The sequence below is a fragment of the Aquarana catesbeiana genome, linkage group LG02 (genome assembly GCF_042186555.1).
Source record: "Aquarana catesbeiana isolate 2022-GZ linkage group LG02, ASM4218655v1, whole genome shotgun sequence".
NCBI classification, from domain to species: Eukaryota; Metazoa; Chordata; class Amphibia; order Anura; family Ranidae; genus Aquarana; species Aquarana catesbeiana.
Genome location: NC_133325.1, coordinates 183774510 through 183799268, shown reverse-complemented (window position 1 = coordinate 183799268; position 24759 = coordinate 183774510). Strand labels below are relative to the sequence as shown.

The following is a 24759-nucleotide window of genomic DNA, read 5'->3' as shown; positions in this document are numbered from 1 at the left end:
TCGGTAAACACTAAAACAAAACAGGAGCACGTGTTTCAATGTATAAATCACAAAAACCTATTTAACATACACTATATTACCAAAAGTATTGAGATGTCTGCCTTTACACGCACATGAACTTTAATGGCATCCCAGTCTTAGTCCGTTGGGCTCAGTATTGAGTTGGCCCACCCTTTGCAGCTATAACAGCCTCAACTCTTCTCAAAAGGCTGTCCACAAGGTTTAGGAGTGTGTCTGGAATAGCTCTCCCAGATGTGGCCCTTTATCACTCAGCCTGCCACTTGACGAGAATCATTGATTGGTGTCGCCATGGGACACTAAAACAATGGATCCAAATAGAGCGATGTCTGATGGGAGTGGATTTGGAGGGATTGCCTTGGTGCCAGAAGAACCTATCAGCTCGTATAAAGGACCATCCTACAGTAGGAGAGACGTGGCGATTGGCCCAAAAAATCTTTCGCGAGCACTCGATCGCGCCCACCCCTTCACCACTTACCCCAGTAATTGGGAATCCTGCTTTTAGCCCAGGAATGAATGATCCCAGATTCCAAGAACTAAAGGGGAGTAACAGATATCAACTTCGCCACTTCACCAGGAATAGGAAGTGGATGGCCAGGGAGGACATCATGGATGACCCCCTTTTGTCGAGCCTCTCCTTCTGGCAAAAGCTTCAATTAGCTCACTTCCTTAGATCACAGCCTTCTCCAGCGCCTTTCTTGAGAGCCTTGACAGCTTTTGAGCTTCTCTGCGCAGAGCAGGATCCGGTGTGTCATGTCATTTCACTATCTTACCAACTCCTTATCTCACCCCCCAAAGGATTTAGACCTCCCTACTTAGCCAAATGGGAACGAGACTTGGGATTAAGGCTAAACGAGAGACAGGCAGAGAGAATATTTCTCTTTACATATAAAACTTCGATCTGTGCCGCTCAACAGGAAGCAGGGTTTAAGGTTTTGTCACATTGGTACTACACACCGGACAGGTTACACCGGATGTTCCCTCAGAGCACGGACGTATGCTGGAGATGTGGAGAGGAGGTGGGCACTCTTCTTCATATCTTCTGGTCTTGTAGACTCCTGGCCCCCTTCTGGTTGGAGGTACACCGCATCACACAGAAGTTCACAGATCGGGAGCTGCCCAAGACTCCCGAGTTCTTTCTACTACATCATCATGAAATACCGAGCAAGGCATACAGGAAATCAGTCCTGCCCTCACTGGTCACGGCAGCGAAAAGTTGCATCCCCCTGTTCTGGAAACGGACGGAGCCCCCGGGTATAGCAGTATGGTTGAGGAGGATAGCTGATATTTACAAAATGGAGGACCTTGTAGCAACCGACAAGGGACTTGGAGAACAGTTTTCCAAGAAGTGGTTCTATTGGCTCGAATTCTTCTATTCCGAGGAGTATGCAGGGCTGGTGGCTTAAGTACTTGGTAATTTGGAAAACAGGGATGAACATTGAGAAACTGACGGTGGGGCTGGAGGAAGGGGCCCCCTCCTCTCTCTTACCTTGCCCCCCCTATCCTTTCCTCCTCCCCCCTCTCCCCTCTCTCTCAATACTTTTCTGTTCCCTTTCTTCTTCCTTCTTTAGCTTTCTTACTCACACTCTACTGCATATCCTTTTGTTTTTTGTTTTTTTGTTCTCTTTCGTCTTCTTCTTCTCCTCGATAGTATTGAGGACCCACAGGTCGTAATTTCACCCATATCAATTCTTCAATTAAGAGGGGAGGAAGAGGAGGAAAGAAAGGGGGTGGATGGGGGGGGGGGGGGGAGAGGGGAGGGAGAGGGGAGGGAGGGGAGGAAAAGGAAAAAAAAAACACAAAAAAAAAGAAGATAAGGGGTAGAACCTAATATTAAACGGGACACAGCGAGCCTCTTTAAATTAAAGACCGGTAACTCAGATCAGGATTGTACAAGCTTATACAAACAGTCAGGCCTTATTGTTTGATTTACAGGGTTTAATAGGTCGATATGTATTTACAGTCGAAAAAAATTGATGTGCCCGCTGTATTGATGTTTGTTTGATGCTGTTATCCTATCTCTTTGCAAATAAAGAATTTGAAAAGGAGTGTGTCTATGGGAATGTTTGACCATTCTTCCAGAAGCGCATTTGTGAAGAAGGCCTGGCTCAGTCTCCACTCTAATTCATCCCAAAGGTGTTCTATCGGGTTGAGGTCAGGACTCTGTGCGGGCCAGTCAAGTTGTTCCACCCCAAACTCGCTCATCCATGTCTTTATGGACCTCATTTGTGCACTGGTGCGCAGTAATGTTGGAATAGGAAGGGGCCATCTCCAATCTGTTCCCACAAAGTTGGGAGCATGAAATTGTCCAAAATGTCTTGGTATTCCTTTAGTGTTCCCTTCACTGGAGCTAAGGGGCCAAGCCCACCCCCTTTAAACAACCCCACGCCATAATCCCCCCTACCAAATTATTTGGACCAGTGCACAAAGTAAGGTCCATAAATACATGGATGAGTGACTTTGGGGTGGAGGAACTTGACTGGCCTGCACAGAGTCCTGAACTCAACCCGCTAGAACACCTTTGGGATGAATTAGAGCAGAGACTGCAAGCCAAGCTTTCTCATCCACATCAGTGTCTGACCTCACAAATGCCCTTCTAAGAAGGAACAATGGTCAAACATTCCCATAGACACACTCCTAAACTTTGTGGACAGCCTTCCCAGAAGAGTTGAAGCTGTTATAGCTGCAAAGGGTGGGCCAACTCAATATTGAACCCTACGGACCAAGACTGGGATGCCATTAAAGTAATGTGCATGTAAAGGCAGGCGGACCAATACTTTTTGGTAATGTAGTGTATGTATACATAATATACCATCTAAAACAGGGAGGATCCACAAGCAGGCATTCTTCAGCAAAATAAATACTATAAAAAGAATTAAAAGACCACCTTATACTGTATTGTGCTATGTTTATAAAAGTAGATGGTGCCCATAATAAAAAGAAAAATCACATAACTCACAAAACCTGATTTTCTACAGTGTAATGAACAAAAATATCAGGGTGAACAAAATATTCATTAATATGATCAAAATTTAGCACCCTCCTAGAAAGGTGCTAGGATTGGGTAAATTTAATTTTGGCTCACTGTATCCAGTGGAGCTGCTATTCATTGTTATGAAAATTTAGTTTTAGCTCACTGTAAAATGTGTGGCTGTGTTGATTGTTTTGGTTTGTTCTAAAGATCTGTACGTTAGTGGGCAGGAAGAGTCTAATCAGCAGATAAATATTCATACAGCCCGGGCCAATCTCTGGAGAGGGTCGCCCAGATGGTAGTGGGGAGCCTGCATAAATTTTCTGAGACAGAGAGAGGTGGGGTCTTTTTCTATGAGAGGACATCACAGTCTAGGGGTGCTGATAGCCATTCTGACATATGCCTTCAGGGTATCCAGGCTTCAGATGGGCCACCTAGAGGCCTACTTTGATGAAATTGCAGAGAGCTGACTGAGGGACTGTCGTCTGAGGATCTAGTCTGGTATCACATGGAGAAAGTGTCTCAAGTATATTGGAAGGAGGCAACCAATTTTTCATGGACATTTGTGAGTACAGACTGGAGAGAAAGATCCTAGAGACTGTGGGCATAGGCCATCCCTCATGTGTTAGAGTCAGCTGTGTGTGTAAGGGGGACACGATGTTCAGAGTCCTGAAGAGCTTAGTCTATTTAATTCCCAGAGAAAGGACTTTGCTTAGACTTTCCACCAAAGGAAGATCGAGCTCCTCAAGATCGAAGTTACCCAAAAATAAAAACACTAAAAGGAAACCCCTGGACTGTTCATTGAGCCAAAGAGTGACTGTGACTGTGTGCCTGGCTGCGAGGAAACTATTAGGGAAAGGACCCTGGGTAATCTACTAAGCAGCTCCTTTGGGGGTAGCGCTACAAAAATATAAAATATTCTCTAAACTCATTTAAATGCTTTTAACAAAATCTGCAGATTTTTTTTCCCAGAGGCACAAGTTCATGTTGGCAATTTCTACTGACTTGCATTTAGAAATGTTTTATGTGTGTAACACTCCTACCTGCATAGCCTACAATGTACACAAGCACAGTTTATGCACACACCCTTACTTGTTAGTTTAATCAGCTGTTTAAGAAGGCCTTCTGCCAATGGGTGATGTCTGGTTTAGAGTGCTTCTGCAGTTTCTGTGGATGTATTGCACTAATTTTTATTTCAGTCACCAACCTTTGCTTTGTTTCTCACCTTTGGGTGTATGCTGCCGGCCCTGACCTTGGTGCATTCCTAACTTTAATTCCTGTCACTAGATTCATTTCTGATGCCCAGTTTGACTGATCTTCTGGAACTGGCCACTGACTTGTCTTCTGACCCTACCTCAACTTGGTACTGTATCTGTCTATCTGGTTCTGAGCTGTGGCTTTTCTCTGACTATGCTTTGCCTAACCCTGCTTCAGTTTACATGGATTCTGATATGACAATCTGGCTAAATAGGCTGAAGACCCCCTCGAAGTACATCAAAACATACAATTTTGAGGAAAGGTTGCTGTTATGATTGATAAGCACTGCAAAATCGGTTATTGTTGTAAAATGCTGTTTGGCGTCTAGTTGTTTTTGTGCCCACATTCTCCATGGCTTCTTGTGGTTGTAGTACTTGCATGCACACTGAATCTGTTGTTTTCTCCCTGTCATATAGTGGTTTTTGTGCCTGTAATTCCCTTGTGGTCTAGTTGGTTTTGTGACCATATTCTTCCTGGCGTCTTATTATTTTTGTGCCTATATTCCACTATAAATCCAGTAGTTATTGTGCCCATGTGTAGTGGTTTTCACTCTTATATTCATCCAGACACGTGTATAGCTATAATAACTAATATGGGATGTCATAGTAGGTTGGTATAATTTCTAATAAGGTATTATACATAATTCATTTAATAGCCCCTGAGGCATCACCTTCCCAGAGGTTAAAAAATCAGTCTCTCTGACTACGATCCCATATGTTCAAAGCAGTGTGGAAGGAGGGAGCCTATGTTTTTTTTTTTTTTTTTTTTGTTTCGCCCATTATTATCAGAAAGAAGAAAGCCTGAACTGGAACACAGTAAACCCATATTAATTTTTTTTACTTAAAATGTTCCTAAACCCAGGACTTTGCATCACTATATCTGATTTCCCACAGTACGCAGAACATGGTAAGGCAATCATTTTAGTAAATATAAACTGATAAATACCTTTTCTCATGAGCAGTTACAGCAGTCTTGTATCTTCAATCCGTGTCCAGCCGAACACTGGTTAAAGCTTGTAGGAGGAGTTTTCATTCTCCTCTGATTGTCCTATGAGGCTGCATGACCCCTGACTTTCTGTATGGACAGTGCTGATTGGCCCTGTGCTGATCACATGTACCCTCCAAAAAGGAAAAAAACTCTCTAGCAATACACACCAAACTGAGCATGTGCAGAGTGCCCCCAAGGCTCTGTTCTATCAGGAGATGTAAGGGGGAGAGTAACAAGGGAAGGATAAAAAGAAGAATAAAGAAGACAGGATCAAACAGCCTTTTTACACAATGCAGAGGATTAACCCCTTAGGTTCCACAGTGAGTAAAGCATGCTTTACCGCATATACATTCTGATTGTACTGTTGGGGGTTTAGTAACATTTTAAGAGTAATATAGATTTTTTTTACCAAAGGTGGGGAGTGTTTCGTACTACAGTAGAATGGGTAAGGGATTCTTCACCAATTCCCAGGGAAAAAAATTGCAGCTTGCTTGTTTTCGACAAGGATCAGACATGTTGGCTAAAGGGTAAACCCTTCCATGCCTGTGCCTTTTCTTAAACATCCTGCTAAAGCATCCCCAATGCTGGCTATTGTGGCTGATATCAGCATGACATTGGGCCTTTAGACCCATTACCTGCTTTCCATGGGGATCTCATTCCCGATGTGAGAGACTAGTTTATTGGATAAAGCGGACATGTATTTTTATATTTTATATTTTTAACAGTTTGCCACCTGACAGGAGCACTGTTGGTGAAAAACTAAAGCAATCTTAACACCTGAATTTAGCATTTTCACCTGGCGGAAAATCATTCTGAAATATTATTATAAGGTTTGCTATACAAGTTTAGATTCTGATATGTTCTGATGCAGATTGATGACTCTACAGTAAAGTAAAGTCCTGTGTACCTTTTAAGTCTCGGCTAGCATATGAATATTGATTTTTACTAAATGTGAGCTTTTGACCTTGGGATAATGCTAGAATGAGTATATAAAGGACAGAGTTCTGGACTTTGAAGCAGTTCTCTTTATTTATTATTATTAATGCTATGTATATACAAGGGTAAAAACCAAAAACATATACAAAAACCCAGTGTACAATACATAATATAGTAGCAGTAGCATTCGTTCTAAAAACTCTAATCAGAATGAGTAATTTTGTAATAAGGCAGTAAGATCACAGCCATCTTCAGTATATGATTCTTATTATATCACCTTTCTCACAGGACAGCGCAGCATTGGCTCCAACAGAACCCTCATCATTTCTATCAAGAGCTATTCCATTATTATCAGACCCATCAATACATCAATTATTTCCATGGACACCTGTAATCACATTCATTCTCATTTCCCATCATCCAAGATAGTAATGCTATTGCTTATTGTATGTTTAGAAGCACAGAGCCTCAGCGGATATGTGGATCAGTACCCAGGTAAAAAAAAAATTATATTTTGTTTTCTTTTTTTTTTTAAGTTCTACAGAGCTAAAAAAAATAAAAACACAACATAAACAAAAAAAAATCTGATTTATGTTTAATCAAATTTTATTAGCAAAAATGTTTACAATATATGCCTATAAAACAGAGGCAAAACGGATTGAAACAATTCTCAATTATGACACACGACGTGCGATGCAAACTTAAAGGTAATGTTATATAACAGTATTGAAGCATGTATAGAAGGTATATTATCAAAACCTGTTCAGGAGGCTTAAAGCAATTAAACCATGTCATATACCCTGTCAACTGAACACTAAAAGGTTTTTGAAAAAATAATAAATAAATAAGGGACCAGCCAGCCCAACCTATACAATGTAAAATATGGTCTTGTAGGTAATACCTAATATGGTCAAACCTTTAGCGAGGACATAATTAGAATATTAAGAAAGAGCCAATAGAAAGGGAAAGTGAGAGAATAGAAGGGGAAAAAAAGGGGGGGGGCGAGAAGGAGAGATGCCACTGGGAGGCTAACCAGAGCCAGTAAACCTGCGTACACACAAGCGGAATGTCTGACAGAAAAAGTCTGATGGAAGCTTTTCATCATCTATTCCGATCGTGTATGTGCCTCGTCTGACTTTTTTTTTTGAAAATTCTGACGGACCTAGAAATAGAACATGCTCTAAATATTTCCGACAGAACTAATTCCTATCGGGAAAACCACTCGTCTGTATGCTGTTCCGACGTACCAAAAACGACGCATGCTCTGAAGAAAGTACAAGACGGAAGCTATTGGCTACTGGCTATTGAACTTCCTTTTTCTAGTCCCATCGTACGTGCTGTACAGCACCGCGTTCTGGACGGTCGGACTTTGGTCGGACTTTGGATTGACCGTGTGTAGGCAAGACCGCTTGAATGGAATTCCGTCGGAGAAACCTTCGGAGTTTATTCCGACGGCTAAACCGGTCGTGTGTACGCGGCATTAGGTTTCACATTTTTTTAAGAGATAAACGAAGAGTATCGGAAATGAGACCACACAGTCCACATAATCTTATAGGATTCTGTTTTATGCTCCTCCCACGCAATTATACATTCCAATTGGTCAATTTTATCCATTTTGCAAGCCCATTCAGCTAGCAAGCAGCGGTCATAAAATATCTGACGAAGCTTTTCTTAATTTGTTTAAAATAGCCTGGCAACATGGATAACACCGTGATCTGTGGTTTGTTGGGAATTTTATCTCCAACAAGTCTCTCAAATAGGTGTAAGATTTTATCCCAGAATGGGAAAATTTTCAGGCATGTACCCCATATGTGGGTCATGGTGCCAGGAGCCTGAAAACACACCGCAAACAAGTTTCAGGAATGGAGGGATCCATTATATGAAGGAGCGTAGTGCATCGGTACCATCTCGCTAAGATACGGTAGTTTCGCTCTTGTGCTTGGGAAGAAATAGACAACCTATAATAAGTAGTGAATACTTTTTCCCACTCCATATCTTCTAAGGAGATTAATAATTCCTGTTCCCACTTCAAAAGGAATGAAGGTGGCTCTGGGTATGACTCTTTTAACAAAATCTGGTTAAGCTGTGAAAGGGTGTGGATGGGTTTAGAAGGTTGAGATAACAAAGTTTCCATATCAGTATGTGGTCTCGTCAGAGAGTCAATGAAGGACCATGAGCCCAAATAGTGTTGTAATTGAGTATACTCTAACCATGCACTTGATGAGTTGTGACAATTTGGGAGAATCCTAGGAAGGGGCCAGGGTAAAGCCACTAAGGGTATGACTCAGAAGAGGGTAATCATAGTCGGAGGGAAGGAGGCAAGCCCAAACAATGGAGTCATGGGGCTTGGTCTGGAGGAAAGTAGACCTTTATGTAAATATGCATCCCACACCTGCAACGTCGTCTGAACCGTAAGAGGTACTACGGCTTTAGGAGGTCGTTTGTCAGGATCTAATAAAGAAGGTAATGTCTGGGCCGATAAGGTCATTGTCCAAACTCGTCCACAAGTTCATAGTTTTGCCATGATACCAGTCTACTATTTTGAGCATAGACACTGCATGAGAATATAGTAACATTTGAGGTAAGGCCAGCCTCCCTCTTCTCTTTTAAATTAAGTTAAAATTTAGTTTTTTTATGATGCCATATAAAGGCTCTTATAGCTTTATTTAGTGAGAGAAAAAATCCCGGAGACAGGGGGTCTGGGATAGCCTGAAAAGCATATAATAATTTCGGCAAGATGTCCATCCTATGAGGCCAAGCCACAAAATATGTGGTTTATATGATTTAAGACAGGCATGAATTTTTTGAAAAAGAGGTGTATAATTGACATCCCCCATAGTGGATAGTAGGGAAGGAATATGAATTCCAAGATAATTAATAGAGTTTTGTTGCCATGCAAATGCGAAATTGCTGCAAAGGTGAGATACAGTAGATTAAGACAAGGAGATATTCAGAGCCTCCATTTTATCACAATTCATTTTAAAATTACTTACTGCGCCAAATTCCGTAAATATTCGAATAAGGGACAGGATGGAAGTAAGGGGAGTAGTAATGCTATAGCAAGAGGTCGTCAGCATACAGGGATAGTTTATATTGGTGTTGACCTGCAGTAATGCCTTTAATGTCAGGGTTCTGTCTATTCTAAAGTCTGCTTTAGAATACATCCGAATATCTATATTCGTCAGGGATATAGGCTGGTAACTACCACAAGAGGCAGATTATTTACCCGGCATTGGCAATACAGTGTTGTGGGCCTCAAAAGCCTGTCTCAGAAAAGGGAAATCGCCATCTATTGTATTAAATGTTTTGGTCAGTATTGGGGTGAGGGGGTCATTAACGCCTTGTGAAAAGGGCCATATACCCATCAGAACCTGGACTTTTTTTATTCTGAAGGGAAGAGAGAAATACCACAATTTCTTCTTCTGTAAAGGGTTGTTGTAATTATTGCACTGTCAATGGAGGGATGGTAGGTAAGGCTGTCCTAGCGATGTAATCCGCTATGGTAGATGTGTGGTCTTCCAAAGTCACATTAGAGGGACAAATAGGCAGATTGTACCTCTATCATAGAAAGAACAGAGCAAGCTATTGATTTATTTAGGGTGACTTTTGGTGACATTTGTTTGACACAGAAATTCAAGGTTATTTCTTGATTCTACCTTTGCCCTGCAGGCCGTTCCTGTGTTCTCCACTGATAACATCTTCCTCTTGGTGCCAGCAAAGCCGGGTGGACAAGGGGAATATATCCATGTCGCCATGTTATCCACACAGGTAATTTAGATTTGCAACGTCTGATTCAAAAACTGTAATTAATTATCCTAATCATCCACAAAAAGGAAGAAAATGTTAATATACAGCAGTTACATATACAGCACAAAAGTCATATTTAATATTTTATTAGCAAAATTCATTTATTGAAAAACTCTACTTACTGGCATATTTACCTATAGTTTTGTCAGGAACCATGAATCAGACCGAGACAGAAGTAAAGTTAAATCACACTTGTTTAATAATAATAATAATAATAATAATAAGGTAAACAGAGTAAGCAGAGTAGTCAAAACAAGCCAGAGTTCAGTAACCGGATTGGGTAGTCAGCCAAGCAAACGTCAGAGAGCCAGAGATAAACGTAGTAGTACAGCAAGCAGGATCAGGAGCCAGAAGGAACGTCAGCCGAGCAATTCTTCAACAGGAACATAGGAGAAAGTCTCTGTGATGTTGACAAAGGCGAAGACAGAGATGAAGTGAGGGACTTTAAGTAGGCAGGACTGACGAGCAGAAGCAATAACAGCTGGGAAACTGTGGAGAGAGTTGGGAGCTGGCAATTAGCTGACAGCTGAGCGGCCAGCTCAGAGAAGGAAGGTCTGAGCCCAGCCCTGACAAGTTTAAACACCGGATGGCACACAATAGCAGATAAGCTCATATGCTTACTAAAATGCAATGTTTTTCTTGGTCACAACCTTGCTTTAGTATTTCTAAAAACAAATAGGTAAAGGGCCGGTTCACACTGTAACATTCAAATGCGCGCATTCCCATATGATTCCTGCTTTGTCAAAGTCACATGGTCATGACGAAATGCGCAGTGATGTCATCATGTATATCTAGAAGGGGAGGAACTGGTTATAATACAGAGCTATCATAAACAGAAATGCAGCGCTAAAGATTAGTACCAAATCAGAAATCACAAATATATGAATCAAAACAGTACATGAAAGGAGCAGGGGCGCTCATGTGAACCATAAGAGATCATTCTTAAGTGCACAAGAAGGTCCAAGAATAAAGTCCAAAAATAATAATAAATCTTCCTCCATGTTCCATGCAAAAGACACAGCCAGTGAAGGGAAATAGCATGTGAGAAAAAGATCCTGTCCTGCATCCAATGTGAGTCACACAAACTGCTTACCAGATGTAAATGACCAATGAGTTACAGGTGGTCAGACAGGGTGTGAGGAAGTAGGTCTCCCTCAAACCAAACAGGCTACATCCACCTTGACTGTTTTCGGCAAGGCTCAAAAATAAAAGCAAAACGCCTCCATAGTGTATTATGATAACGCCAGTTTAATAGTGAACAAAGTAATGCACTTACAGGTATCCAGAGATAAAACGGCATGTGTAAAAAATCTTCACGTCTTCATGTCTTGCGAAGTGAGTGCATATTTATTACTTTTAATAAAGAGTGCTTTTAATGTAAACAGTAAGCACCATGATAGCCTTTTTTTTTTTTTGAGCCAAACACTTAAGCCCTCTATGGGAAGGAGGGAGATGAACTGAATCAGATTTTGAAAACACGGTTTCCCCAGAAGTAAACAGTGCCATTTTCAAAAATGAAAAGCATTGATCTTGGGACCCCAGATCTCTCCATAAAGTGTATCTGTCACATGCCTTTTGCTGTCAAAAGTGATGTTTACATTCCTTGTGACAGCAATAAAATGCTAAAAAATATTGTAACACAATAATGTAAAAATAAATAAATAAAAAATTAAAGTGCCCCCGCAAACCCACTCGTAGGTCCTGCATGCATATAAACAGCGATCTTCCCACACATTTGAGGTATCGCCACAAACGTCAGATCATGGGCAGTGATTATAGCACTAGACCTGTGTAAATTTAAAGTGGTAACCTGTAAAGGCTTTTAAAGCTTCGCCTATGGATAGTAAAAGTTATGTGGTTTGTTGGCATTGCACAGGCGTGCACTATTTTAAGGCCTAATGTACACGAGACGTTTTTACAACCTCTCCTGAACGATTTAACTTGACAGATAGTAACCCACGTCCGTTTTCGTTTTGCCACGTTTACATGCCATGTTTAGCCGCGTTTGCATTCAGAAGTGTTTGAAAATAGGCAAAAATGAAAAACACCTGTAAACAAAACGCGGCTAAAGGTGAGTTACCACATAGAGCCATGTTTAGCCACATTTAGAAGCGTTTAGCACTTGAAATGCCTCTAAACTCAGCATCTGAACTCATTTTTTTGCTTTCCAAAAAAGGCCTCCAAACTCAATTGCCTAAAAATTACATTAAATGAACCTGTTTATATGTACTGATAAGATAACATTGGATGAGTTCAGGGCAGCTGAAAAAAGCAGCCAACTGCCTCTGGAACATCCGTTTACCAGCAGCAGTGTACATGAGGCCTAAAGCCTGACATGTTTGGTATCTATTTACTGGGCATAACATCCTCATTTATATTTAAAAAAAAAACAAGGTTATGTAATCACGTTTGAAAAACCACTGCGCAAATACCGTGTGACATAAAAAATTGCAACACCCACCAATTTATTCTCTAGGGTCTCTGCTTTAAAAAAAATATATAATGTTTGGACATTCTAAGAAATTTACATGTAAAAAAATACTGATTGTTACATGTAAACAAAAGGTGCCTGAAAAGGCCTGAAGCTAAAGTGGTTAAAACACTTTGGACTTCTGTCATTGAATGTATCTGTATCGTGTGTCATTCAGAATAATAGAAAAAATGTACACTGGTCACACACGATTACACATGCGGACTATTTTTGTTTTTCAATTTTTTTTATAATTTTCATTCTTCTTTATATAATGGTATATTGATAACAGGTCTTATATAGTTCGATTGCGCAGCATTTTCAGAACGCAAAATTCTATATTGAGGTGTGGGAACACATATCAATGCAGGATACAACTACATACATTCACAATGAGGTTTTTATTGGTAATTGCACAAAGGAATTTGTTTTTCTTTTTTTTTTGTTATCACTGATGTTCAGGGGAATGGCTTTGATGTAATGCAGAGTGATGTTGTGAAAGGGGACACTCTCCCATGTGCTGTAAAGGAGAGCGTACATCATCATCCAGTGCAGATGTGAGCGTGCTTCAGCCCAATAAATACCATTTAGGACTGAGATGCCTTGCAATTTTGCATACTTTTAAAGGGTGACTGAAAAAAGGTCAGAAAATGCTGGCCTAATACATGGGCTTTTTGTTGCACCACAAAGAAACACAGGGAACTAGCGTTCCTTGTTCGCTCATGTACCACCACTCTACTACCCAGAAGTAATATCAGGCATTCATGAATTTCTTCTCTGTCACACTTGCATACATACAATGCCAGCAGGAAGAACTGGAGACAGGGAGAGCTGGCTAGAGAGGATAAAATACAAATGATGCCCCCTGACTTTTTTACTGCACCCCCAAATCAGACAGGCTAGGTCCGCCTCTGAGGTAGTAACTGTGCTCATCATCATATCAAAATCATATCTTGTTTTGTCCTATTTATATTATTGTACTCCAGCTCCTGTGTCTGCAGAAAATGTTCTCTTTGAAATCAACATGATTATTATTATTGCAATAATAATAAAAATGTATAACTGTCCAATATACATTTATTTCCTCTGCAGCTTGGTAGTAAGGACAGTTCTTTGCGTATGCTGACATCTGGTGACTGGGATGTTACAAGGATTGTGGCGTACAATGAAGACAATAAAACAGTGTGAGTTATTGCTATGCACTGTAAAGATGGGTTTCCAGGAAAAAGAATGGTAGAAGAATCTCTGTGGGGGGCATTGAAGCACGAAGTTACAAATAGATAACAGAAGTTTAGAAAATAATTCAAATTTTTGGGCTATACAAATAATGGGCATCAGTTAAAATTATTGCTAGTTAGTGTATCCAAAACCAGTGAAGTTCACCTTTAAGTAACTTTTTGATAAAAGAATAGAGATTTCAACCTACTATAAGGCACTATAATTGAAGAAATTTCAATTATAGAAATTATACAAAGTTGCATAACTGAGAAATGTTTTAGATTTATGCATTAAACCTGTTATCCCCGATGGGTTAAATGAAATAATTTAAGTCCTGTAATTTTCTTACTGTTTTCTACCCCTTTTATAAAGTGTTTTCAGCACATCACCACTTACAATTCTTCTCTTAGTAAGTTGATTTATTAAAATTGGAGAGTGCAAAATCTGGTTCAGCTGTGCATTGTAGCCATTTGACTTCTAACTTCAGCTTGTTCAATTAAGCTTTGACAATACAAAAAAATGGAAGCAGATTGGTTTCTATGCAGAGCTGCACCAGATTTAGCATTCTCGAGTTTTAGTAAATAAATTCCTGCTGAATTGGATGAAATTCATGCTGTGGGTGGCCCTGTTGGCACAACCTAGCTCAAAAAATTTCAATTGAAAAATAGAAAGTTGTCAGCTGAACAGTGGCTGCTCCCTTTAAAATGTGGGCACTGTAGCTGTCTGAATATAAAAGCTGGCAGAGGAGATTCCTTCATCCATGCTAATCAGCATGGATGGAGGAACCTAGTTACCTATCTCTTGTTCAGCAAGTAGGCTTGAGATAAACCTATGGGGTTGATTAAGGCCCATTCATATTTGAGCATTCTGTCCCCTGAAGCAAAGCACCTGTTGCTCAAAAAGTACATGGGCTTCTTTTTGGCAGATTACAAGCATTTTTGGCCCCATAGACTTCAATAGAAATGAGATTTGAGCATTTTCTCGATCATTTTCTTCCCAAAAAGCAGCTCTCCATCCCTAATTTATTCTCCCTCTCCCCCTAGTGCTTTTTATTGGCTAAACAAAAATCCCTGAAGCTGTAAAATGCTTGTAATATGCTTCTAAAATGGTTTACAAAAAAAGCTTGTAAAAAACTGCAAAGAAGCTTAAGAAAAATGCCAGAAAAACGCCAGTAAATTAATCAGGTGTGAATGGAGCCTTACTAAAACTGGATAGTGCAAAATCTGGTGCAGCTGTGCATGGTAGCCGATCAGCTTCTAACTTCAGCTTGTAGAATTAACCTCTTGCCGACCAGCGCGCGACGAAGTACGTCAGCACAAAACGTCCACTTTAAGACGTGGCATTGTGGACGGAATGGCAGAACGGGGAGATGCCTATGTAAATAAGGCATTTCCCTGTTCTGTCTAGCAATATGACAGGGATCTACTGCTCCCTGTCATTGGCAGCAGTGATCTCTTTCAGGTTGTAGTGAGCCCATCCCCCTACAGTTAGAATCACTCCCTAGGACACACTTAACCCCTTAATCGCCCCTAGTGTTTAACCCCTTCCCTGCCAGTGTCATTTACACAGTAATTAGTGCATTTTATAGCACTGATCGCTGTATAAATGTCAATGCTCCCAAAATCGTGTCAAAAGTGTCCGATGTGTCCGCCATAATGTCGCAGTCATGATAAAAATCCCATATCGCCTCCATTATTAATAAAAAAATGTATAATAAAAATACCATAAATCTATCCCCTATTTTGAAGACACTATACCTTTTGTGCAAAACAATCAATATACACTTATTGCGATTTTTTTTTTTTACCAAAAACATGTAGAAGAATACATAAACTATGAAAGAAATTTTTTTCTTATATATTTTTTTGGGGATATTTATTATGGCAAAATGTAAAAAATATTGCTTTTTTTTCAAAATTGTTCCTATTTTTTTGTTTATAGCTAAAAGAATAAAAACCACAGAGGCGATCAAATACCACCAAAAGAAAGCTCTATTTGTGAGAAAAAAAGGATATCAATTTTGTTTGGGTGCAACCTCACACGACCGCGCAATTGTCAGTTAAAGCAACGCAGTGCCGTATCGCAAAAAGTGCTCTGGTCAGAAAGGGGGTCAATTCTTCTAGGGCTGAAGTGGTTAAGCTTTGACAAAAAAAAAAAACTGAAGGCTGTGTGGTTTCTATGCAAGATGCACCAGATTTTGCATGCTCCAGTTTTCGTAAATCAACCCCTATGTGTGTATGACTGACAGTTTCACGGCTATCCAAACATTCTTTTTATCTTTTAATAAAGGTCATTCGTTGCTCAACCTCTATGCTTTAGTTTTCATCTTTTAGTCATTACAGTCCAATGCTAGCAAAATAAAGATAGGTCAACCATTCATTTATTTTATTCCATCACTCACCACACTCAATATTCATTTCATTATTTAGCATTTATTCCCTATTTCACACTTGTCACCCAGTTCTATCAATCATTCATCACATTCAATACTCCTTTTTTTTTATGATTGTTTAATTTTCATTATCTTTCACTACTTATTGTTCTTTATGCTCCCTTTTTATGATTTCATTCTCATATGCATCATATTATCATCTGTTTTTTTATTCATATTGTTCTAAGTACTCTCCTTATTCAGTTTGTCTCTATGTGGTTTCATCCCTATTCTTTTCTTGTTTTTAGTTACTATTACCTTGTTCATCATTGTTTAACACAGATCGGTATAGTCATCTGTTGAATTGGGGTTGTTTTACTAAGGGCAAGTAGGCACTTTGCTTTGCAAGAAAATGTTTCCTTAGCTTAGTAAATGTCATGAAAAAAATACTTTGCAAAGAATACCCAATCATGTGCAAGAAAATAAAAAAAGCAAAAGTATTTTTCCTTGCACATTTTGGATGATTGGTCGTCAGCAGAGCTACACTTCATTCACTAAACCAGTGTTTCTCAACCTTTTTTCAGTCAAGGCACCCTTTAAAGTTAAGGACAAGTCTCAAGGCACCCCATTCTAAAATGTAAAAAACAATTCTAATAGTTTACATAATGCAGCAACATCCACACACATAGGACACCCAATGGTAGAGGTGATTTAGCCCCTGATAACACTGGTGCAATTTGTTATGCGATTTGATAGTTCCAAATCGCATGACAAGTTGCACCCCATTTTCAGCAATGAAACCATTCAAATTACCGCAACTTCTCGCAGCGACTTTGAAAAAGGTTCCTGCGCTTCTTTTTGCCAATTTAATTGTGACTTGCATAGACTTCTGTTGTACGAAGTTGCAAGCCGCAATGAAATCGGCAGTGCAAAGTGCACTAATGTGCGACTTTGAAATTGCGCTGAAGAAGTATAATTTCAAAGCTGCACTGGTGTGAATGGGGCTAAGCAAATACACCTTTGCACACTGGTGCTGACTACTATTTCAGTGTTTTTCTTCTTTTTCAGATTCTCTCTATCAGTCAGCTAATGTAACCCCAGTCCTGATGGAGAGGGGCAGGGGAGGGTCACACAAGGATGCTGTATAGGTGACCAACATCCTCCTTATCAACTGATGATGTTATCAGTTGTTGGAAGGTTATAATGATGCATAATAAAAACCTGTGGCTTTGTGTAACTAAAAGGCAGGCTTGATCCACACACTGGCTTGTATATAGTTTTTGAGCAATTTTTATTGAGCATTGTTCCAAGGCACCCCTGAAAAAACCTTGAAAAACCCCAGGGTGCCTGGGCACTTTGGTTGAAAAAGGCTGGACCAAACTAATGAAGAAATCACTTGTAAACACCCTATTTACCTTTAACCACTTAAGCCCCACAGTGGTGTAGTGGTTAGCTTTTCGCCTAGCAGTAAGAAGGGTCGCTGGTTCGAATCCCAACCACGACACTACCTGCCTGGAGTTTGCATGTTCTCCCTGTGCTTGTGTGGGTTTCCTCCGGGTACTCTGGTTTCCTCCCACACTCCAAAGACATGCTGGTAGGTTAATTGGCTCCTGTCTAAAATTGTCCCTAGTATGTATGAATGTGAGTTAGGGACCTTAGATTGTAAGCTCCTTGAGGGTAGGGACTGATGTGAATGTACAATGTATATGTAAAGCGCTGCGTAAATTGACGGCGCTATATAAGTACCTGAAATAAATAAATAAATAAATAAGCCCTGGACCATTTGGCTGGCCAAATACCAGAGCACTTTTTGTGATTCGGCACTGCGTCGCTTTAACTGACAATTGCGCGGTCGTGTGACGTGGCTCACAAACAAAATTGATGTCCTTTTTCCCCACAAATAGAGCTTTCTTTTGGTGGTATTTGATCACCTCTGCATTTTTTATTTTTTGCGCTATAAACAAAAAAAAAGCGACAATTTTGAAAAAAACGCATTATATTTTACTTTTTGCTATAATAAATATACCCAAAAAACATTTTTTTTTCTCAGTTTAGGCGGGTATGTATTCTTCCACATATTTTTGGTAAATTGATTGGTTTGTGCAAAAGTTATAGCATCTACAAAATAGGGAATAGTTTTATGGCATTTTTATTAATAGTTTTTTTTTTTACTAGTAATGGTGGCGATCAGCGATTTTTATCATGACTGCGACATTATGGCGGACAGATCGGACACTTTGGGCGCTATTTTGGGAGCATTCACAGTTATACAGCGATCAGTGCGATTTAAAATGCATTGATTACTGTGCAAATGTGACTGGCAGTGAAGGGGTTAACCACTAGAGGGCTGTGAAGGAGTTAAGTGTGTCCTAGGGAGTGATTGTAACTGTGGGGGCCTGGGCTATTTGTGACATGACACTGACCACCGCTCCCGATTACAGGGAGCTGTGGTCAGTGTCAGTGTCATTAGGCAGAACGGGGAAATGCTTGTTTACATCAGCACTTCCCCGTCCTTCCTCTCCGTGAGATAATCATGGGTATCCCCACAGACATAGAGTCCGCGGGACCCGCGATCACACTCACGGAGCTCGCGGTGGGCTCACGCGCACCCGCAAACCGCTTCTTACAGGGCAACGTACAGGTACGTTAATATGCCTCTACGTGCCCTTCTGCCGACGTATATCAGCATGAAACGGTCGGCAAGCGGTTAATAAATTAAATCTATTAAATCCTCTTAGGCCCTCATACCAATTTAGAAGTATGCTTTATTTTTATATTTAGTGACAAAACTAATATTGTTTTATTCTCTATACAATTCACTTTTACAAGATGTAAGCACATAACCAAGATTTGATTAAAAAAATATATTATTTAGTTCAACCTATTTGTTGCCAAAGATGCTTTTGCATTTTTTACCACGCGTTTAAAAAATTATTTTCCCCCTGAAGAGTACTTAAAACCCCAAAATATTATATATATTTTCTGAACACGCAAAGGTAACATGTATGTAACATATATCGCACAATCAATGTTTTCACATTTGGGTGCCCCCGATACGTGTGTTTACATTCATTTTTGCGTGTATGTGGGGTGGGGGCTCAAAATTATTTTGGGGGGGGTGAAGTGCTTGGGTGTAACTTTATTTTTTATACTTTTTGTAACTTAACTTTTTCACTTTGGGGACCAAAAGTTTCAGGGGCTGTGAAAGGGATCAGGCAGCTATACAGCCGCCCAATCACTTCCACCCAAAAGCTGACAGTTGGTTTGTAAGAAATGCACAAATTCTCAGCTACTCTAGCTGAATATACTGTATGTATAAAGTCTCCTGTTACTGCTGACATATGCCATATGTCACTGGCAGTGAAATGGTTAAAACTGAATTCCAGGTTGATATAAAAGACACAAATTAGTGCAGCTCTGTGTTTGTAATTTTTCTTAAATTTGTTTAATTTGTTTAATGATATGTTATATCCCCCTCATATGGGTATGTTACACAAATTCTTTAAAGGGGAAGCTCCACTTGTTCCTCCACTGACACATTTGGCACTTCTTTTGGGGGGAGGGTGGAGCGGGGTACCTGGTTTTGACAGGTAATCACTCCCACTTCCTGGTAAGATTGCCATCGGCGATCTATGTCATGTACAGCCCCTCCTCTTTTCCGTTGGCGCCTGGGACCTATGTCCTAGAAGATGGCAGGACCATTCAAAAGCACAGAGCGACTCGCGCATGAGCAGTAGGAAACCAGCCTGAAGGCTTCACTGCCGGTTTCCCTTACTTGCAATGCCAGTGTCTGCACCTGTAAACGATGGACGAATCGGCTTGGGGTGCCGACATTGCGGGAGCTACGGACAGGTCAGTGTCCTTATGTTAAAAGTTAGTAGCTGCAGTATTTGTAGCTGCTGACTTTTAATTTTTTTTCCCCTAGACTGGAACTCCGCTTTAAGCTGATACATTTCATAGTTATCACTCTAACTACCCTATGTGGATGATTTACCCTCATCTCATTCACTGACATCCGCTTGCTGTCCTGGTAACAGCCTGATCTCTCCTGGTTCAGAAATGATCATTCAATAGAGGACATCGGTTATAAACAACATGTCTTATTTCTCCATTTAGACAGCCTGTATCTGTTTCATTTATAGTCAAAAACCTGAAAACATTCAGTGTGAAAAATGTTCAGGTAGAGGGGAAATCACTGTATCTGTATCTTTTGCTTGGGTTCTCTTTCCATTTGCCTTCATTTAAGGCACATGTCTGTAGTGTTTGTTTTATATGTATAATAAATTCTAACTCGTCCTTTTTGTATATTTCCAGTTATTTCCTGAGCACTGAAGACATGCCCAGGAGAAGACACTTGTATAGGTATGAAGCCATAGTTTTCTTCAAATGTTGAAGAGCTTTATCAGCTGGCCATCCACTTAGACTATTTTTTAGTTCAGCCTGTGAGCTAAATGAAAAAATTTTGCAGATTCCTGCTTTCATGCTATACACCACAGATGGACAAATCTCCTGCTGTAATTATTGTATTTTGACAGCCACCCAACCAGCAGTCAACAATTTTCCAGCTGGCTCTTTCGATTTATCAAACAAGGGATGTCAGGTAGGAAGCTGCCAAAAGGGTCACCCACTGAGCAATTTTGTTCGATTCATTAGCAACCACCAAAAATCTGAACTCTGTATGGCCAAGAATGGATATTGAGAGGTGACTCCCCATCACGGATTTCCTGAACAAATAGGAAGTTACTTGTAGAAGGGAAGACTGCATGCAAGTGAAGTCACTTATTTCCTGCAGATAGAAGTGCTAGAGGAGGGAATAACAGGTCCAGTTCTACAGTGTCCCTCCCACCATGTAGATCTGTACTCCAGCACACATACCTCTGCCCCCAGCATTTATGTCACCAGCGAGATATGCACCCCAGCAACCACTAGGGTTGCCACCTTTTCTTCAAGCCAAACTTGAACAGTTTAGCGACCTGGGACACCTTTGGGCGCCCCAAGGAGCGTAGTAATGCGATGCGCATAGTGTGCAACAGTGAACAGTGGGTGTGGCCAAATTGCTTTTGTTGACATCGTTTGCCCTGCCCCCCATTGATGCCAAACCTTCTCCCAGACAGCTGCCCACAGCTCCTAGATGGCAACAGATTTGTGTGTGACTATCTTGCTTACTTAGGGAGCCACAGCCTGGTCTGAATAATGTGTCCAGGTTTCAGTCCGCCTGAAACCCAGACACATGATTCAAAACCCGGACTGTCAGGGTGAATCCCGAACAGGTGGTAACCCTAGCAACCACACAGCTTACTGCTCATTATCCATGCCACTAGCGGGATCTTCACTCCAGTACACACAGCTCACTTGGTAGTGTCCATGCCATCATTAAGATCTGCATTCCAGCATGCATAGCTCACTCTTTAATATCTGTGTCACTCACCAGTGAGATCTGCATAACTGTACACCAGGTTCACTCCACAGTATCCATGTTATTAGTCAGATCTGCACTCAAACACACTACTCACATCTTGTTAGCCAAGGTACCAGTGGGTTTTGTCCTCACATTCATCACGTCATCAACTGACTAATGAAAATTTTTGTACGAACGTTTGTTTCGAAATGTGTGTGTGAACATCCAGTTGAACATGTACTAGTGTATTACCAGCTTTACTCCCTGGTATCAACACCACCAGCGATATTTGTACTTCAGAACACAAAACTCACTCCTCAGTATCCAGACCACTTCAGCGCACACCCATCACTCCCATTGTTGTGTCATCCATGACATGCCAAACAGTGCACATGGCTCTCTCCCCGATGTCCACATCATCCATGAGATCAGCACTTCAGTACACCCAGCTCACTCCCCAGTATCCCTGCCAACAGTAAGATCTGCACTCCAAAACACACAGGTGCAAGTGTAATATGGCTTGTCCCAGTCCTGTAACTGCCACATTTGCTTGACAGCTTGGCTTGTTACAGGAAATGGTAAAATAACACATTTACTGGCAGAATTAGCGTTTAATAAAACAATGTTCCAGGTGCAACTCAGAAAAGTTAAAACTACTGTGGTAAGATTTTGCAAAATGTATCATATAGTTACATAGTTACAGTACATAGTAGGTGAGGTTGAAAAAAGACACAAGTCCATCAAGTCCAACCTATGTGTGTGATTTTATGTCAGTATTACATTGTATATCCCTGTATGTTGCAGTCGTTCAGGTGCTATCTAATAGTTTTTTGAAACTATCTTTGCTCCCCGCTGAAACCACCGCCTGTGGAAGGGAATTCCACATCCTTGCCGCTCTTACAGTAAAGAACCCTCTACGCAGTTAAAGATTAAACCTCTTTTCTTCTAATTTTAATGAGTGGCCACGTGTCTTATTAAACTCCCTTTCACAGAAACATTTTTTCCCTATTGTGGGGTCACCAGTACGGTATTTGTAAATTGAAATCATATCCCCTCTCAAGCGTTTCTTCTCCAGAGAGAATAAGTTCAGTGCTCGTAGCCTTTCTTCATAACTAATGTCCTCCAGTCCCTTTATTAGCTTTGTTGCCCTTCTTTGTACTCACTCCGTTTCCAGTACATCCTTCCTGAGGACTGGTGCCCAGAACTGGACAACATAGTCTAGGTGCAGCCAGACCAGAGTCTTGTAGAGCGGGAGTATCGTTTTATCTCTGGCGTTAATCCCCTTTTTAATGCATGCCAATATTCCGTTTGCTTTGCTAGCAGCAGCTTGGCATTGCATGCTGTTGCTGAGCCTATCATCTACTTTTCCATCCTAGATTCCCCCAGAGGTTCTCCCCCCAGTGTATAGATTGCATTCATATTTTTGCTTAGCTTAGTATCGTCTGCAAATACAGGGATTGAACTGTTTATCCCATCCTCCAAGTCGTTTATGAACAAATTGAATAGGATTGGTCCCAGCACAGAACCCTGGGAGACCCCACTTTACTCCCCATTTATCACCACCCTCTGAACTCGCCCTTGTAGCCAGTTTTCAATCCATGTACTCACCCTATGGTACATGCCAATGGACCTTTTTGGTCCAGTAAATGGAATGTTCCATTTTGCCCTCATTTCCCTTTAAATCGTTTACAAAAACCATAAAAATTGTTCATAAAAAGCATTGACTTGAACACAACACAAATGTGAAAAATGACTCCAGTTAGCATAAAATCACTAGTGCACTTACGTTAACATAGGTCATGTTATATGCTTTATTTCAGTTGGCCAGTGATAAATTTACCTGATGTTACTTTAATAAAAAGACCAAATTTTATTTTTCAAATTGTTTATAAAAATAGCTTATGTTTTGGTATAAAGCATGATAAAGTTACTTCCAAATGAGATAAAAAGATGTTTAAAAGCAATGTCTGTATTTTTTAATGTGATGCCCATAAACTGAGCTAAATAAAAAGAAATAGGTAAGGGCATATTTATGAAACAGTGAAGGTGACATTCACCAAATGCAGGTGAATTTTCCTGGTACATGTGTTTTAAATGACAGCGACTGATTCATCTACAACGAACATTTGGAGAATGTCACATTTGCTGCTTTATAACTATGTTTCTTAGTGTTTACTAAGGGTAAATAGAAAAATTGTAAAGGCACATTTTTATTTAAAGCCCCACTCTGGGATCATTTTTCCTTTCATAATGCCAAATATTTCTGAATAGTGAAAAAGACCCTTATATAAGGCATCATGCAGTAAAAGTAAGCAATGGAGCCTTTACCTGACTTCACATAAAGTAAAAGAAAGCAGTTTGGATATCATTTTAATAATCCTCTCTAAATACAGTGTGGAGACTTCAGGAATACTGAACAGAACTTGTGTGACCTGTGACCTCATTCCAGACTGCCATTTTGTGGATGTGGAATTCAGCCCTAGAGGTGGCTACTTCATCTTGTTCTGCAAAGGTAAATACAATGGAATGGACGAGACTGGGGCTAAGTAGGGTTGCCACCTCATCCCTTTAACCCGAATACATATTAATTACACAGGTTCTGTGGCTGATTAAGGTGGTAACACTCACTTATTGCTTTATCTGCATTAAATTAGCCTCAGAACCTGTGTAATTCATATGTGTTTGGGTTTAGAGCAGGGGTCTCAAACTGGCGGCCCTCCAGCTGTTGTGAAACTACAAGTCCCATCATGCCTCTGCCTGTGGGAGTCATGCTTGTAACTGTCAGCCTTGCAATGCCTTATGGGACTTGTAGTTTCGCAACACTACCTGTGTTAGAAACTGTGATAGAAACCTGAAGTGGGCTAGTTTAATGACTTGTAAAGAGAACTCTGTCTAGAGATTGCTTTATATGATTATTAAACATGTATTATCTACTGTATTTGAAGAACCAGCATAATGATCTTGGTAGTTTTAATCAGTTGAATTTTAATGCTAATGAGAATATTTAAATGTTTAAAACTGGTGTTTTATGTCTTGTCATTCATGAATACTTCATTTTAGAAGCAAACACTTAATACAGGGTTCCTCAGAACATTATGGGCTTAAAAAAAATACAGCCCAGCAGCACCAGGGCTCTATATAGTGACCTATGAACCTGAGACAGGGGGACGGGTGTGCCTCCTCTAAATCTCTACCTCTTTTAGCTCTGTGTGGATTCTTCATGAAATTATTTTTATTCATTTTAGCAAAATGTTACAAGACACAATACATCGCCAAAAAAAAGACAATATTCATACAATGAACTAACAAAAATTAAATACGTTACA

The 24759-nt window shown here is 40.3% G+C and overlaps 1 protein-coding gene across 1 annotated transcript in view; it reads left to right on the top strand.

Annotated features, from left to right (window-relative positions):
• LOC141127496 (inactive dipeptidyl peptidase 10-like) overlaps positions 1–24759 on the top strand; it is a 303439-nt gene that overhangs the window by 208192 nt on the left and 70488 nt on the right. Inside the window, exons 12-16 of the mRNA XM_073614008.1 lie at positions 6626–6664; positions 9839–9937; positions 13539–13630; positions 20350–20397; positions 23827–23945. Coding sequence (XP_073470109.1) covers positions 6626–6664; positions 9839–9937; positions 13539–13630; positions 20350–20397; positions 23827–23945 — 397 coding nt within the window. The remainder of the gene's footprint in view (positions 1–6625; positions 6665–9838; positions 9938–13538; positions 13631–20349; positions 20398–23826; positions 23946–24759) is intronic.